This window comes from Vombatus ursinus, unplaced genomic scaffold, assembly GCF_900497805.2.
Source record: "Vombatus ursinus unplaced genomic scaffold, bare-nosed wombat genome assembly UNPS02014230.1, whole genome shotgun sequence".
Classification (NCBI taxonomy): Eukaryota; Metazoa; Chordata; class Mammalia; order Diprotodontia; family Vombatidae; genus Vombatus; species Vombatus ursinus.
Genome location: NW_020954008.1, coordinates 112,402 through 125,527, shown reverse-complemented (window position 1 = coordinate 125,527; position 13,126 = coordinate 112,402). Strand labels below are relative to the sequence as shown.

At 37.1% G+C, this 13,126-nt stretch overlaps 1 protein-coding gene across 1 annotated transcript; it reads right to left on the bottom strand.

Annotated features, from left to right (window-relative positions):
- Nucleotides 1-11,408: 11,408 nt before the first annotated feature.
- Nucleotides 11,409-12,338, bottom strand: LOC114041959 (putative olfactory receptor 2W6). The gene has a single exon (XM_027860659.1). The coding sequence runs from the start codon at nt 12,336-12,338 to the stop codon at nt 11,409-11,411; it is 930 nt and encodes a 309-aa protein (XP_027716460.1).
- Nucleotides 12,339-13,126: the final 788 nt, after the last annotated feature.

Sequence of the window (13,126 nt, the reverse complement as noted above, 5' to 3'; positions counted from 1 at the left end):
TAGTTACTTGTTTAAAAGGTATATATTGATTTATAATTTGTAAGGTAGTAACAGATCTAAATTTATCAATAATGGTAATTATGGTTTATTCCAGACATCTTTTGCTACTTGATACCAATCACAAAAGTGTTTGCATACAAAAAAGTACCTAAATTTTTGGCATTGTTTAGACCAGCAGTGTCAATCACATGGCTAGAAACATTCCTGAGTGTAGCCCAAACCAGACTAAAATGTAATTGTAGAATACTTAAGAAAGTAAATACAAATATAATAGAATATAGATAATGTTGATAGGTGGTTTTCTAAATCAATGTGCAGCAGTAGGGATCCTTATGTACGTTTTAATCGTCTCGGTTTCTAATTGAGCTTGACACCACTGGTGCAGACAAATGATCCAGACAATCAATTGGACTTTTAATTTCTTATTCAATAGGTTTAGCTTTTGCCTAAGGATACTGAAATCTAGCAGTTTGCATGTGTCCATTTTCAATAAGTCCTTAAATCGTCACAATCACCCTGTAGTAGTGTTGAAGTATAAGGTAGGCACCATAACCATAGAATTTTAAAGCTGGACTCACCTTAGAAATCAACTTCCTAACAACTCAGAAATCTCTCCTATAGCATCCCTGGCTCATAGGCATCTAGGTTTTAGTTGATACTTGCAATGATAGTGTACTGAGAACCACTGAAGGCAACTTATTCCATTATTTAGGACCTCTAACTGTTCAGAAATTCCTTTGCATATTGAAATGCAATATGTACATACATAAACACACACACACACATACACACACACATACACACACATATATATCCATTTATCTGCAGTCCACAATCTTTAAATGCCCGTCTAGCTTTAAATTCTGTAATCTTGGTTCTGGAAAATGCAAGACTGTTTGGTTACCTGTTAAACATTTGAAGACAATGATTACATCTCCTTGAAGCTTCATCTCCAGGCTAAATATCTCCAGTTCTTTAAACCATTCCTCATATAGCATAGTTTTCAGACTCATACTTTTCTGACATCCTATAGTTTGTCAATATTCCTCTTAAAATCTGGGGACAAGAAATGAATAAAATACTACAAGTGTGTTATGACCAGGCTAGAGTACAGTTGGATTCATTACTTTGTGTGACTTTGCTCCTATATGTCTTAGAGGCAACATAATGTCAGGAACAGATTATTGGACTTGGAGTCAGAAGAGCGGGTTTGTATGTAGCTCCTGCCATGCATGGGAACTTGGACAAGTCATCTAACTTTTCTGAGTCTCAGTTTCATTATCTATAAAAAGGGAATAAATAACTTTACAGAACTATTGAGATGAAGGCATTTTATAAGTTGTAGAATTCTACATAAATGTGAGCTATTATTAATCTAATAATTAATTGTTATTAACCTCAAATTATGGACATTTTGCTAGTTGCAACAGATTAAGTTTTTGATTAGCTGAAATCTCTAGATTTTTTTCATCTGAAGCAAAGTAAGACAATCCCATCCCTTTTTTTTTGTTTTTTTTTTGGTGAGACAATCTGGGTAAAGTGACTTGCCTGGGGTCACACAGCTAGTAAGTGTCAAGTGTCTGAGGTCAGATTTGAACTCAGGTCCTCCTGATTCCAAGGCCAGAGCTCTATCCATTGGCCATATAGCTGTCCCCCTTATTTTTAAGTTAAATGAAAAACTTTCTATTCTTCACTATTGATTTTTGTTTTAGTCCAGTATGTCAAGAACTTGTTAAATTTTAATTATTATCTGTTATAATTCCAGCTCTAGCTCATCTATACATTTTAGAAACATGTCAAAAGTCAAGTAAACAAGTTTTTATTAAGTGTTTACTATGTTTAGGGAGTAGTGAGGTAGCCTAGTGGATAGAACACTGCATCTGAAGTCAGGAAGAGTTGAGTTCAAATCCAGCCTCAGACACTTCTTAGCTGTGTGACCCTGGGCAAGTCATTTGACCTGTTTGCCTGAAAAAAAGGATCCACTGGAGAAGAAAATGGCAAACTGCTCCAATTTCTTTGCCAAGAAAACCCCATGCTCACAAAGAATCTGACAGGACTGAACAACAACAATAACAACAACAACAACAACACTGTGACAAGTCCTGGAAATGCAAATACAAACAAAAAGAAAGATAGTTTCTTCCCTCAAGGAGCTTACATTCTAATGGGAGAAGACAACACATAAAAGAAAGCTGAAAAGGTGAGAAGTGCAGTGAATAAAAAAATCGAGAAAGCCAGGAGCAGAGCCTTGAGAGAAAGAGAAAAGTGAACATGACTTGCCTGAGTAATAAAACATAATGTTCTGATGCTCATTATTCATGAAAATTTTGGGTAAGGATCAAAAATGAGGCTTTGAAGCCCTTCATTTGAGAACTCCCTCCAACTTAACCAATTAATCAACATTCTTATTGTTCCATTAGGTATCAGTCTATTTAGTATTACTTTTTAATGCACTATTTGTATACTACTCTATTTAATGTAGTATTTAAGACATCCAGCCAATATTTCACTACTTCATTCACAAGAATATCAAGATCATATTTTGCTGGAATATTTTACTGGAATCAGCACAATTCATATATTCCTTTCTTTTAATTTTTGCCATCTTGTAATCTTATAAAAATGAAAGTGACTATTTTTGATATATCATGTTTTAGTGAATTAATGTCCCACAATATCTTCTAGATTCTCACAAACCATCCATTTAAAAATTTGTTCTAAAATTTTTTGAGACAATGATATCAAATTTATCAATCTATAACAACGATTTCTGGACTTCATATCCTTATGATCTCAAGAGATTTGAGAACTTCTCTGTCATTTTGAGTGTGTCCCTTGTGATGCATTTTGAGAGGATATGGATAAGAGTTTTATAGGCATAGTTAGGTTACAATGTATACAACAGTAGAGAATGGACACTTTTATGAGATCCAAGATTATTTGGAATATTGGTATATCATTTCTGGAATCTATCCTTACTCCCTTTTGAAAATCAGTATATTTGTCTATGTTCAGGCTTTTATTACCTCTTTCTCCTTTTCTCAAGACTTCAGAAAGATTATTGATAATTGCTGTGAAATCTCACCTGAATATTAGATCTATACATTGGAATATGGTCTTCTGAACCTGAAAACTTGAACTCATACACAGTAATTCTGTTCAGGCATATAATCTCCTTGCCTATCTTGTGATTCAATCTTTAAACTATTTGTTTCAACCTTCCCATTTAAAGAAATCATTTTCACTGATAGACAAGATAATAATATAGCCCTTTGATATTTGAAAAGTGCTTTATATATGTTATATCAATTGATTCTTACGATACTGTGAAAGTAGGTGGTATTATTACATCTAGTTTACAGATGAGTTAAATGATTACTGAGAAGAGAGAAGTGACATGCTCAGAATCACACATCTAATAAGTAGGTAGGAGTGGAACCCAGCTTTTCTTGACTCCGAGTATAGCTCTCTAAACCAAGTGTTTTTTTTTTTTAACCTTTTCTGGGTTGTAGACTGTTCTGACAGTTTGGGTAAAGCCTATTGAGACCTTCCCAAAATAATATTTTTAAGCCACAAAATAAAATTCATTGGATTACAAAGGAAACAAATTATCTTAAAATTTACTTATTAAAATATTAAAGAATAACAAACTCATGTGTCCCAGGTAAAGAATTCTTGCCTAAGTGTATCAAAAGTTAAATAGTACTGCTTTCTCTTTGTCATCCATTATCAATATCAACCCTAAGCTGTAAGATTATTCTGACCTTCTTTTCTGTTGTTTTGTAAATTGCTAAAAATACCCTTTTGTTTTTTTATGAATTTTCTTTCTTTTTTTCTTTCTTTCTTTCTTTCTTTCTTTCTGTCTGTCTTTTTAAATCAGTCTTATTACACTCTGACTTTTAATCTTGCTGCCACTAGTTTGACAACTTTTTGCTTCTGTTATGTATTTGTCCTTGTTTATCTGTCCCTCTCCTTGAGGCTTCTGTATACAGCTATTATAAACCTTGAGTGTATCAGAGTTACAATAATTTCTTTGATATAGGAGTAAAACAAAGAAGCTCACTGTCACCACTTGTCATTTGAACATAGAACAAAAAATGGTAGTGACAGCAATAAGAAAAGAGAAAGAACTTAAAGACTTAAAAGGTTAGTCAAGGCACATTTATTAATCACCTGCTATGTGCTGGGCATTGTGCTAAGCACTGAGGTTACAAAGTAAGGCAAAAAAACAGTTCTTGCTCTCAAAGAGCTCACAGCCTAATGGGAGACAACATTTTTTTTTAAAAGTACATTTTTATTACTATCTTCTGTTTAATATCTATTTTTTTCCCAGGATCCCTCCTTTTCTCTCCTTCCAGAGAGTCATCCCATATAATCAAGAATATTCCAAATTTGTTACATCTGCTCAGTGTTCCCCTGAAAAGACTAAGTCATTGGGACTTATCCCTTGGCTGCCAGTTTCCTCTAGTTGTCTCTTTTTTGCTTCTCATTTTCAGCCTGCCCCACATACATAATAAAAGGAAGCTGATCCTAGACTTTCTTAGGACTCATTGTGGATTTTCGCAAGGTGCCCTCCATGATGAGTGTTTCTTTTCTTTTTTCTTTTTGCCTTTTAATTAATTAATTAATTTTTAGTTTTCAACATTCACTTCCATGAGATTTTGAGTTCTAAATTTTCTCCCCATCTCTCCCCTCTCCCACCCCAAGACAGTGTGTATTCTGAATACCCCTTCCCCCAATCTACCCTCCCTTCTATCACCCCTCCCCTTCTCTTATCCCTTTCCCCTTCTATTTTCCTGTAGGGTAGGATAGATTTCTATACCCCATTGCCTGTATATCTCATTTACCAGTTGCATGTAAAAACAATTTTTAACATTCGTTTTTAAAACTTTGAATTCCAAATTCTCTCCCTTCCTCCCTCCCCACCCAACCTCATTTAGAATGCAAGCAATTTGATATAGGTTATACATGTGTAATCATGCAAAACATTTCCATAATAGTCATGTTGTGAAAGACTAACTATATTTCCCTTATCCTATCCTGCCCTACATTTATTCTATTCTCTCCTTTGATCCTGTCCTTCCTCAAAAGTATTTGCTTCTGATTACCCCCTCCCCCAATCTACCTTCTATCATCCTCCCCTCTCTTATCTCTTTTCCCCCTATTTTCCTGTAGGGTAAGATATATTTCCAAACCCAATTGAGTGTGTATGTTTTTTTTTTTGTTTGTTTGTTTTTTTGGGGTTAGGCAATGGGGTTAAGTGACTTGCTCAGGGTCGCACACCTAGTAAGTGTCAAGCATCTGAGGCCAGATTTGAACTCAGGTCCTCCTGGCTCCAGAGCTGGTACTCTATCCACTGCACCACCTAGTTGCCTCACCCTTTTTTGTGAGTGTGTATGTTGTTCCCTCCTTAAGCCAAATCTGGTGAGAGTAAGATTCACTCATTCTCTTTCACCTCCCCCCTCTTCCCTTCGACTGTAAAAGCTTTTTCTTGCTTCTTTTATGTGAGATAACTTACCCTGTTGTACGTTTCCCTTTCTCGTTCTCCCAGTATAATCCTCTCTCACCTTTTAATTTCATTTTTATATATTATCTCTTCATATTCAACTCACTTTGTGTATAAATATGTATATATTCCCTCCAACTACCTTAATGCTGAGAAAAGTCTCATGAGTTATAAATATCATCTTTCCATGTGGGAATGTAAACAGTTCAACTTTAATAAGTCCCTTATAACTTATCTTGCCTTTTTACCTTTTCTTGATTTTCTTGAGTCTTGTATTTGAAAGTCAAATTTTCTGTTCAATTCTGATCTTTTCATCAAGAATGCTTGAAAGCCTTCTATTTCATTGAATGTCCATTCCCCCCTGCTCCCCCAGAAGGATTATACTCAGTTTTGCTGGATAGGTGATTCTTGGTTTTAATCCTAGCCCCTTTAACCTCCAGAATATCACATTCCAAGTCCTCTGATCCCTTAATGTAGGAGCTGCTAAATCTTGTGTTATCCTGACTGTGACTCCATGGTACTTGAATTGTTTCTTTCTAGCTGCTTGCAATATTTTCTCCTTGACCTGGGAACTCTGGAATTTGGCTATAATATTCCTAGGAATTTTCCTTTGGGGATCTCTTTCAGGAGGTGATTGGTAGATTCTTTCAATTTCTATTTTACCCTCTGGTTCTAGAATATCAGGGCAGTTTTCCTTGATAATTTCTTGAAAGTTGTTGTCTAGGCTCTTTTTTTGATCATGGCTTTCAGGAAGTCCAATAATTTTTTGATTATCTCTCCTGGATCTACTTTCCAGGTCAGTTGTTTTTTCAAATGAGATATTTCACATTGTCTTCTACTTTTTTATTCTTTTGGTTCTGTTTTATAATTTCTTGATTTCTCATAGAGTCATTAGCCTCCATTTGCTCCATTCTAATTTTTAAGGAATTATTTTCTTCAGTGAGCCTTTGGACCTCCTTTTCCATTTGACCAATTCGTCTTTTTAAGACATTCTTCTCCTCATTGACTTTTTTGGACCTCTTTTGCCATTTGGGTTAGTCTATTTTTTAAGGTGTTATTTTCTTCAGTATTTTTTTGGATCTCCTTTAGCAAGCTGTTGACCAATTCATATTTTTTCTCAGAGGCTTTGGATGTAGCAGTTTAGACTTTGTTGTCTTCTTCTGGTTGTATGTTTTGATCTTCTTTGTCACCAAAGTAGTTTCTGAGTTTTTTTTCTGCTGTTTGCTCATGTTTCCAGCCAATTACTTGACTTTTCAATTCTTTGTTAAGGAAAGCCCTACTTACACTGTGGAGGGTGTACTGTCCCAAGCTTCAGGGGTTTTGTTGCAGCTGTTTTCAGAGATACTTCTAGGGACCTGTAAATTTTCAGTTTTTTCTAAGGTGGTATGATCACAGGAAAGGTGTTTACTCCTTTCTTGACCTGTGCTCTGGTGTGTGAGTGACCACAAACACTCTTTTCTGCCTTGGAACTGTGAGGAGAATTCCCTCTCCACCACTGCCACAAGCTCCACCACAACAGTGCTCCTCCTTGCTCCAGGACCGCCACCCAGGACTGTGACCCAGATCCAAGCATGGAAAAAGCAAGATATTCCTGTATTAGCACCAGCAAAGAGATCCCTGCAATCCTCCTTTGATGAGTTGCTCAATCCCCCCACCATCTATGGGCTGAGAGCTCTGGAAGTAGCCACTGCTACCCTGGAGCTCCACCAGGGCTGGGGCCAGATCATGCTCCTCTCTCACCCAGGTCCGACAGACCTTTCCCACAGACCTAAGTTGTCTTTGGTGTCTGTGCATTGAGAAGTCTGGAAACCACCACTGCTGCCAGTGATTCAGTCCCCTGAGGCCTGCTCTGGGTTTGCTGGGGCCCCATCTTTGCCTGCTTGGCCTATGCTGAACTGTGTTCCTCTCTCAGCCTTGTACAACAGAGCTTCCCTATCAACCGTCCAGGTTGTCTTGGCCTGGAAATTTGCTTCACTATGTCTTTTTGAGGCTTCTGCTGCTCTAGAGTTTGTTTAGAGTCATTTTTTACAGGTATTTGAAGGAGCTTGGGGGAGAGCTCAAGCAAGTCACTGCTTTTACACAGTCATCTTGGCTCCACCTCTGGGAGATAATATTCTTATATTCATTCTCTGTTATCAGGCCTTCCTTACACCTTTATGTTTCTTTTTGAAATATAATTGCTTGTTGAGTTTTCTTATTACTTACTTGGAGTGGCTCCATTATGCTGAAGTCGTGTGACTAAGGCTTAATGTACATAAAAAATTCAGGAAAGAGATAAGATTTGCTATAATGAGGGGCTTATAGAGCTGATTTTATTGGGTAAATCTATAGTAATGCATACTACACATAGTGAATCAGTACTGCCTCACAGAAGGAAGTAGATTGAGGATTAGAAGCTCACCTACTCTGTGAGAGCCACAGAGAAACTAGTATTTCCTCAGTACTTCCACCTAATTATATGGATGCATATAACTGCTAAGTTGAGTATAGATCTTTTTGCTGAACGGGAACAGGGAAGTAGCTATCAATGCTACTGTGAGGTTAAATCTATATCAATTGGTTGTGAGGGTCAAATGAGAAAATTTATATAAAGTTCTGCATAATCCTTGAAGTACAAAATTCAGTGATTATTATTATTGCATCTTAGCTTGATCTCTCAATAATTCCTTTTCTTCCTGATTGAAATGTCAGAAGACCATCTTTTTTTTCTTCATTCCTATCCCTTTAAGAACTATTTATATCTCACATAGGTCTCTTCTGTTGTAACATCAGCCCATAGATGTTAGTTTTTCTTCCAGGCATTTAATAATGAAAAATCTCCATACAGGGCTGAATGCTGCAACATGGAGAGTCCCAGAACCGTCTCTTGTGGGTGTTTCCAATCCAAGCAGATGAAGAATGAAAGACTGAAGAAGTCAGTTCTCTGAATTTAGTTCTGTAGGCTCTAACAACAGGTCCTTCATGTTGTGTTGACACTTTAAAATATTTGAAGATTGTGGCTGCTACATAACTGAAAGAAAGAGCTCAATAAACTCCAAAGACAGGATAGCACAAAATTTGTTTGTCACGACTGCTAAATTCCTTGATAACTTTAGTGTCACTGTGGTTTTTATTTGGACTTCTGTTGCTCTGCAGACTTCTCTTTTGTTTTTCCTTTGTTGCATGTTCATCTGGTCTTGGCCATGTATTACTGGTTTCATCAACAAACCCCCTGACTCCTAACTACATTTACCCCCATTCTCCTTGGATTCATTGCCTCAGTTCTTTGTATCATGCAGTTGTTGTTACTTTTCCCTTCAACCAAGATCATACAATAGGGAGTAGTGTACTGAAAAAAGGCCTGGATTCAGAGTCAGAGGACATAGTTGTGATTCCCAGCTTTGCTTCTTGTTCTCCTTTACCTGGTCTTCCATCTCCTCATTTGTAAAATGAAAGTGACTAATTAGTCGCTATGGTCTCTTCAGCTCTAAATCAGATAAGCCCATGATTTATGATAGTAGAATATAATATTTTCCCTATGGCTAGATATTCCCTTTACTTGAAATAGTAATAATTAGAATATTGTATTTGTCATTTGGTTAGGTGTTCTCCCACCTTGTAATATTAATGAACACACTTTTCTGGCCTTGGGTGTAGCCAAGATTCTGTACTCTGTACTTTTCTGTACTTCTGTACTCCCTTATAGGACACAGAGAATAGCTTAGAATTTAAAGCTAGTGGAGACATTAGAGTAAAGTTGTTGTGATTACTTTATTAAACAGATGAAGAAACTTAAGAGAGTGTAAATAACAATACTTTTGTAGTTGATATAGCCCTTTCAACAGAATTGCCAACTGTTTTAATATGCATTATGTCATTTGATTTTCTCATAATAACTCACAACCCTCTGAGGCAAGTATGCAAGTATGACAGGCATGTCTTCTTCTTCTTCTTCTTCTTCTTCTTCTTCTTCTTCATTAGGAAACTCAGGATTAATAAGGCTAAGTGTTTTGTCAACAGTCACAGTCAGTAAGTGTCCTAGGTGAAATTTGAATCCAGATCCTTCCTACCTATGGAGTACAATCCTATTTTATATTATCTTTTGTGGGTGGTAAATAACAGAACCAGAATATGGACCCAGTTCCTTTCATTCTAAATCCTTCAAAACTAAGTATAGGAGGAGACCACACTTTTATAAGGGAATTCAAATTCCCTTGTTCTGTATAAACACGTGGAGAGTTCTCATAGATAATTTATGCCATGCCAGCTTCTGATTTGGATGTCAGAAAATCATGATTATGGAAAAGAGGAAGGGAATAGGATAATGATACAACTTGGAGGAAATTTTGTATATATACTTTGTATATATACTTATTACTCTTGGGCACTGAATAGTCAGTGGAAAAGAATTTCTTCAAGATCTATTAAGATTCATTACTTTTCTGTCACCCATATCAGACTGGCTATTTTACATACTAGCCTTTAATCTTTTTTTTTCTTAAGCTATTTATTGTTGGTGTTATTCAGTCATGTCTGATTCTTTGTGACTCTATCTATGGAATTTTCTTGGCAAAGATACTGGAGTGGTTTGCCATATCCTTCTTCAGTGGCAAGTAGAAGTTAAGTGACTTGTCCAAGGTCAAACAGTTAGAAAGTTTCTGAGGCTAGATTTAAACTCAGGTCTTCCTGATTCAAAGTCCACTCTATCCATTGTGCTGCTTAGTTGCCCTCCAACTATGTCCTATGCTTAAACATCACCTTGGAATTACAGAGCAAATGAATTTCTCTAATGTTACCTCCCATCTTCTCTTTATGTGTCTTGTATGTACTTCTTTCTTTCCATTTTATTTCCCTCATTAAAATATAAGCTCCTTGAGCTTAAGGGATATTTTTGCTTTTCTTTGTACATCTCTCAATGATGATGTAGTAAGTGCTTAATATTTGCTTGTTGATATGTACAACTAGATTCTATTTCTATTTATGTATAATATACATATACATATATTTGTATGTGTATAGTCTATTCATCATTCTAATAGTTCTCCATTCATGAAACTTTCATGTGAAGAATTGGTTGGTTAGTCATGTGCTTTATAGTCATGGGACTTGCTTACCTCTTTCCTTTCCCAGTCTATAGAATCTCGTCTTAATTTTTCTCCTAGACAGTAATCTCTATGAAGAAAGGGACCATGTCTTTTTTAACCTCTGACTCATCTTCTGCCTCTCCTATTGCACTCTACATGCAGTTGGTGCTCAATTAATATTTTCTGAATGAATATTAATAAACAAAAACTGATAAATGAAAATTGATAAAATGTAACTATATATATTCATTTTTATTCAGTGTCATTAAATGTTTTCTCTCTGTCTTATACATATTTATCTACTCCACTAATTAGTCAGTCTCTATTATAAATAAATTAGTGTCCATATTCCAAACACAGTGTCAAACACAACTAAGTACTTAAAACATTTTTTTCTAATCATAACAATAATGGTGTTGCTAATTATTAAACTGATTATGATATCGATGATGGTTCTATTACCATTAAGGACAAATAATAAACCTAATGAAAGAATCATCAGCAGTATATCTACATTGATTAGCAGAAATGGTAATTTAGAAATGTGTTCACAGAAATTGGGTAGGAGATAAAAGAGTAAGGGGCCCTAACTGAGACATGGTGACATTCCATAATTGGGTTGGGGGAGAGGTGCCAGAGGTTTCTTTTTGGAAGGGTCAGATGACTTCTAGGAAAATACTTACCATTCTAGAATATTAGGTAAAATTTCCAGGAATTGAGGAATAATACATAGTAACTTCCTGTCAGCAGAAAAGGGAGAAAAATGCTGTCTGTCCCCATGAATCATCAGACTGCTTTCAGGCAGCAGTTCCATCTTTTCTTATACACTCTGTGTATCCCTATGCCTGCTCTTTCCCCATTACTTTTCTTACTGCTTTCTTCACATCCTTATTCCTCAGGGTATAGATCAGAGGGTTAAGCGTGGGAGCTAGAATTGTATAGAGCACTGCAAGGGCTTTCCCTTGGTCCTGGGAGTAATTGATTTTGGGTTGTAGATACACAAACATAATGGTCCCATAGAAAAGTGACACTACTAGCAGATGGGATGCACAAGTACCAAAGGCCTTCTTCCTACCGTCAGCTGAACGCATCTTCACCACTGCCCAAGCAATGCACCCATGTGAAGTTAAGATGATGGAGACAGGCATGGCAAGGATGATAAGACGGGCAACGAACATCTTAGACTCTGTTGGACCAGTGTCCACACAGGAAAGTTTGACAATGACCAGCAGCTCACAAAAGAAATGGTCCACTCTGTGGTTGCCACATCGAGGCAACGCCATGGCCAGTGATGACTGTAGAAGGGAGTTGGCAAAGCCACCGGTCCAGGAAGCAGCCCCTAAGAGGTGGCAGAGGCGTGGATGCATGATCATAGCATAACGTAGGGGCCAACAGACAGCAACATAATGATCAACAGCCATCACAGCAAGGAGCACACATTCAGTGGAGCCAAGAGCCAAGGCCACCCAGTACTGGACCATACATCCAGAGTAGCTGATCTTTTTGCTCCCTCCCCAGATGTTCACCAGCATCTGGGGGACAATGCTAGTGGTGAAGCAAAGGTCTAGAAAGGAAAGGTTTCTGAGGAAGAAGTACATGGGAGTGTGGAGCCTGGAGTCCAGGAGAGAGAGCAGGATGATGGTAGTGTTACCCCCCAGGGTTATAGTATAGAACATGGAGACAAAGAGTGAGAGAACCAATTCCAATTCAGGTCGTTCAGAGAAACCCACTAAGATGAAATCACCTGAGCTGTCGTTGGCTGTTTCCATCCACTTTTTGCACCAAGTCCCTTGTGAAGATTCAAGATTATCTGAAGGATGAGATAGGAGTAAGGTGAATAAATGTTTTGTTTTTTTTTGGTGAGGCAATCAGGGTTAAGTGACTTGCCCAAGGTCACACTGCTAGTAGGCATCAAGCGTCTGAGACTGGATTTGAACTCAGGTCGTCCTGATTCCAAGGCCGGAGCTTTATCCACTGCGCCACCTAGCTGCCCTGAATAAATGTTCTAATGAAAATAAGGCAATAGGCAGAACAGAAACCAGACAGTGACTTTTATCAAGCATAGGAACAGAAATCAACTCATCAACAAGCATTTTTAAGTGCCTACTATGTGCTAGTCTCTGTACTAAGCACAAAGGTTACAAAAAAAGTTAAAAAAATAGTCACTGCTCTCAAGGAGCTCACAGTCTAGTGGGGAGACAACATGTAAATAACAATGAACAAATTATAAATAAGATAAATTGGAGATATTAACGCATGAAACATTATAATTGAGTGGTATTGGGAAAAGTTTTTTAGTCGGACTTTAGTTGGTATCTGAAAGAAGCCAGGAAAACCAAGAGATGGAATTGAGGAGGCAGAACATTCTAGGCCTGGAGGACAGCCAGTGAAAACGCCTGGAGTTGGGAGATGGTGTATCTTATGCAAGAAACAAAGAGAACAGTGGCACAGCATCACAGAGCATGAGAGTGGGTTGGAGGGGTAGTAAAAAGAGTAGAAAGATAGGAAGGAGCCAGGTTATGAAGGGCTTTACATGCAAAAACTATATACATATATA

What these genes read in the sequence shown, in the direction of transcription:
- LOC114041959 (XM_027860659.1), bottom strand. Translation starts at nt 12,338, where the DNA reads ATGGAAACAGCCAACGACAGCTCAGGTGATTTCATCTTAGTGGGTTTC.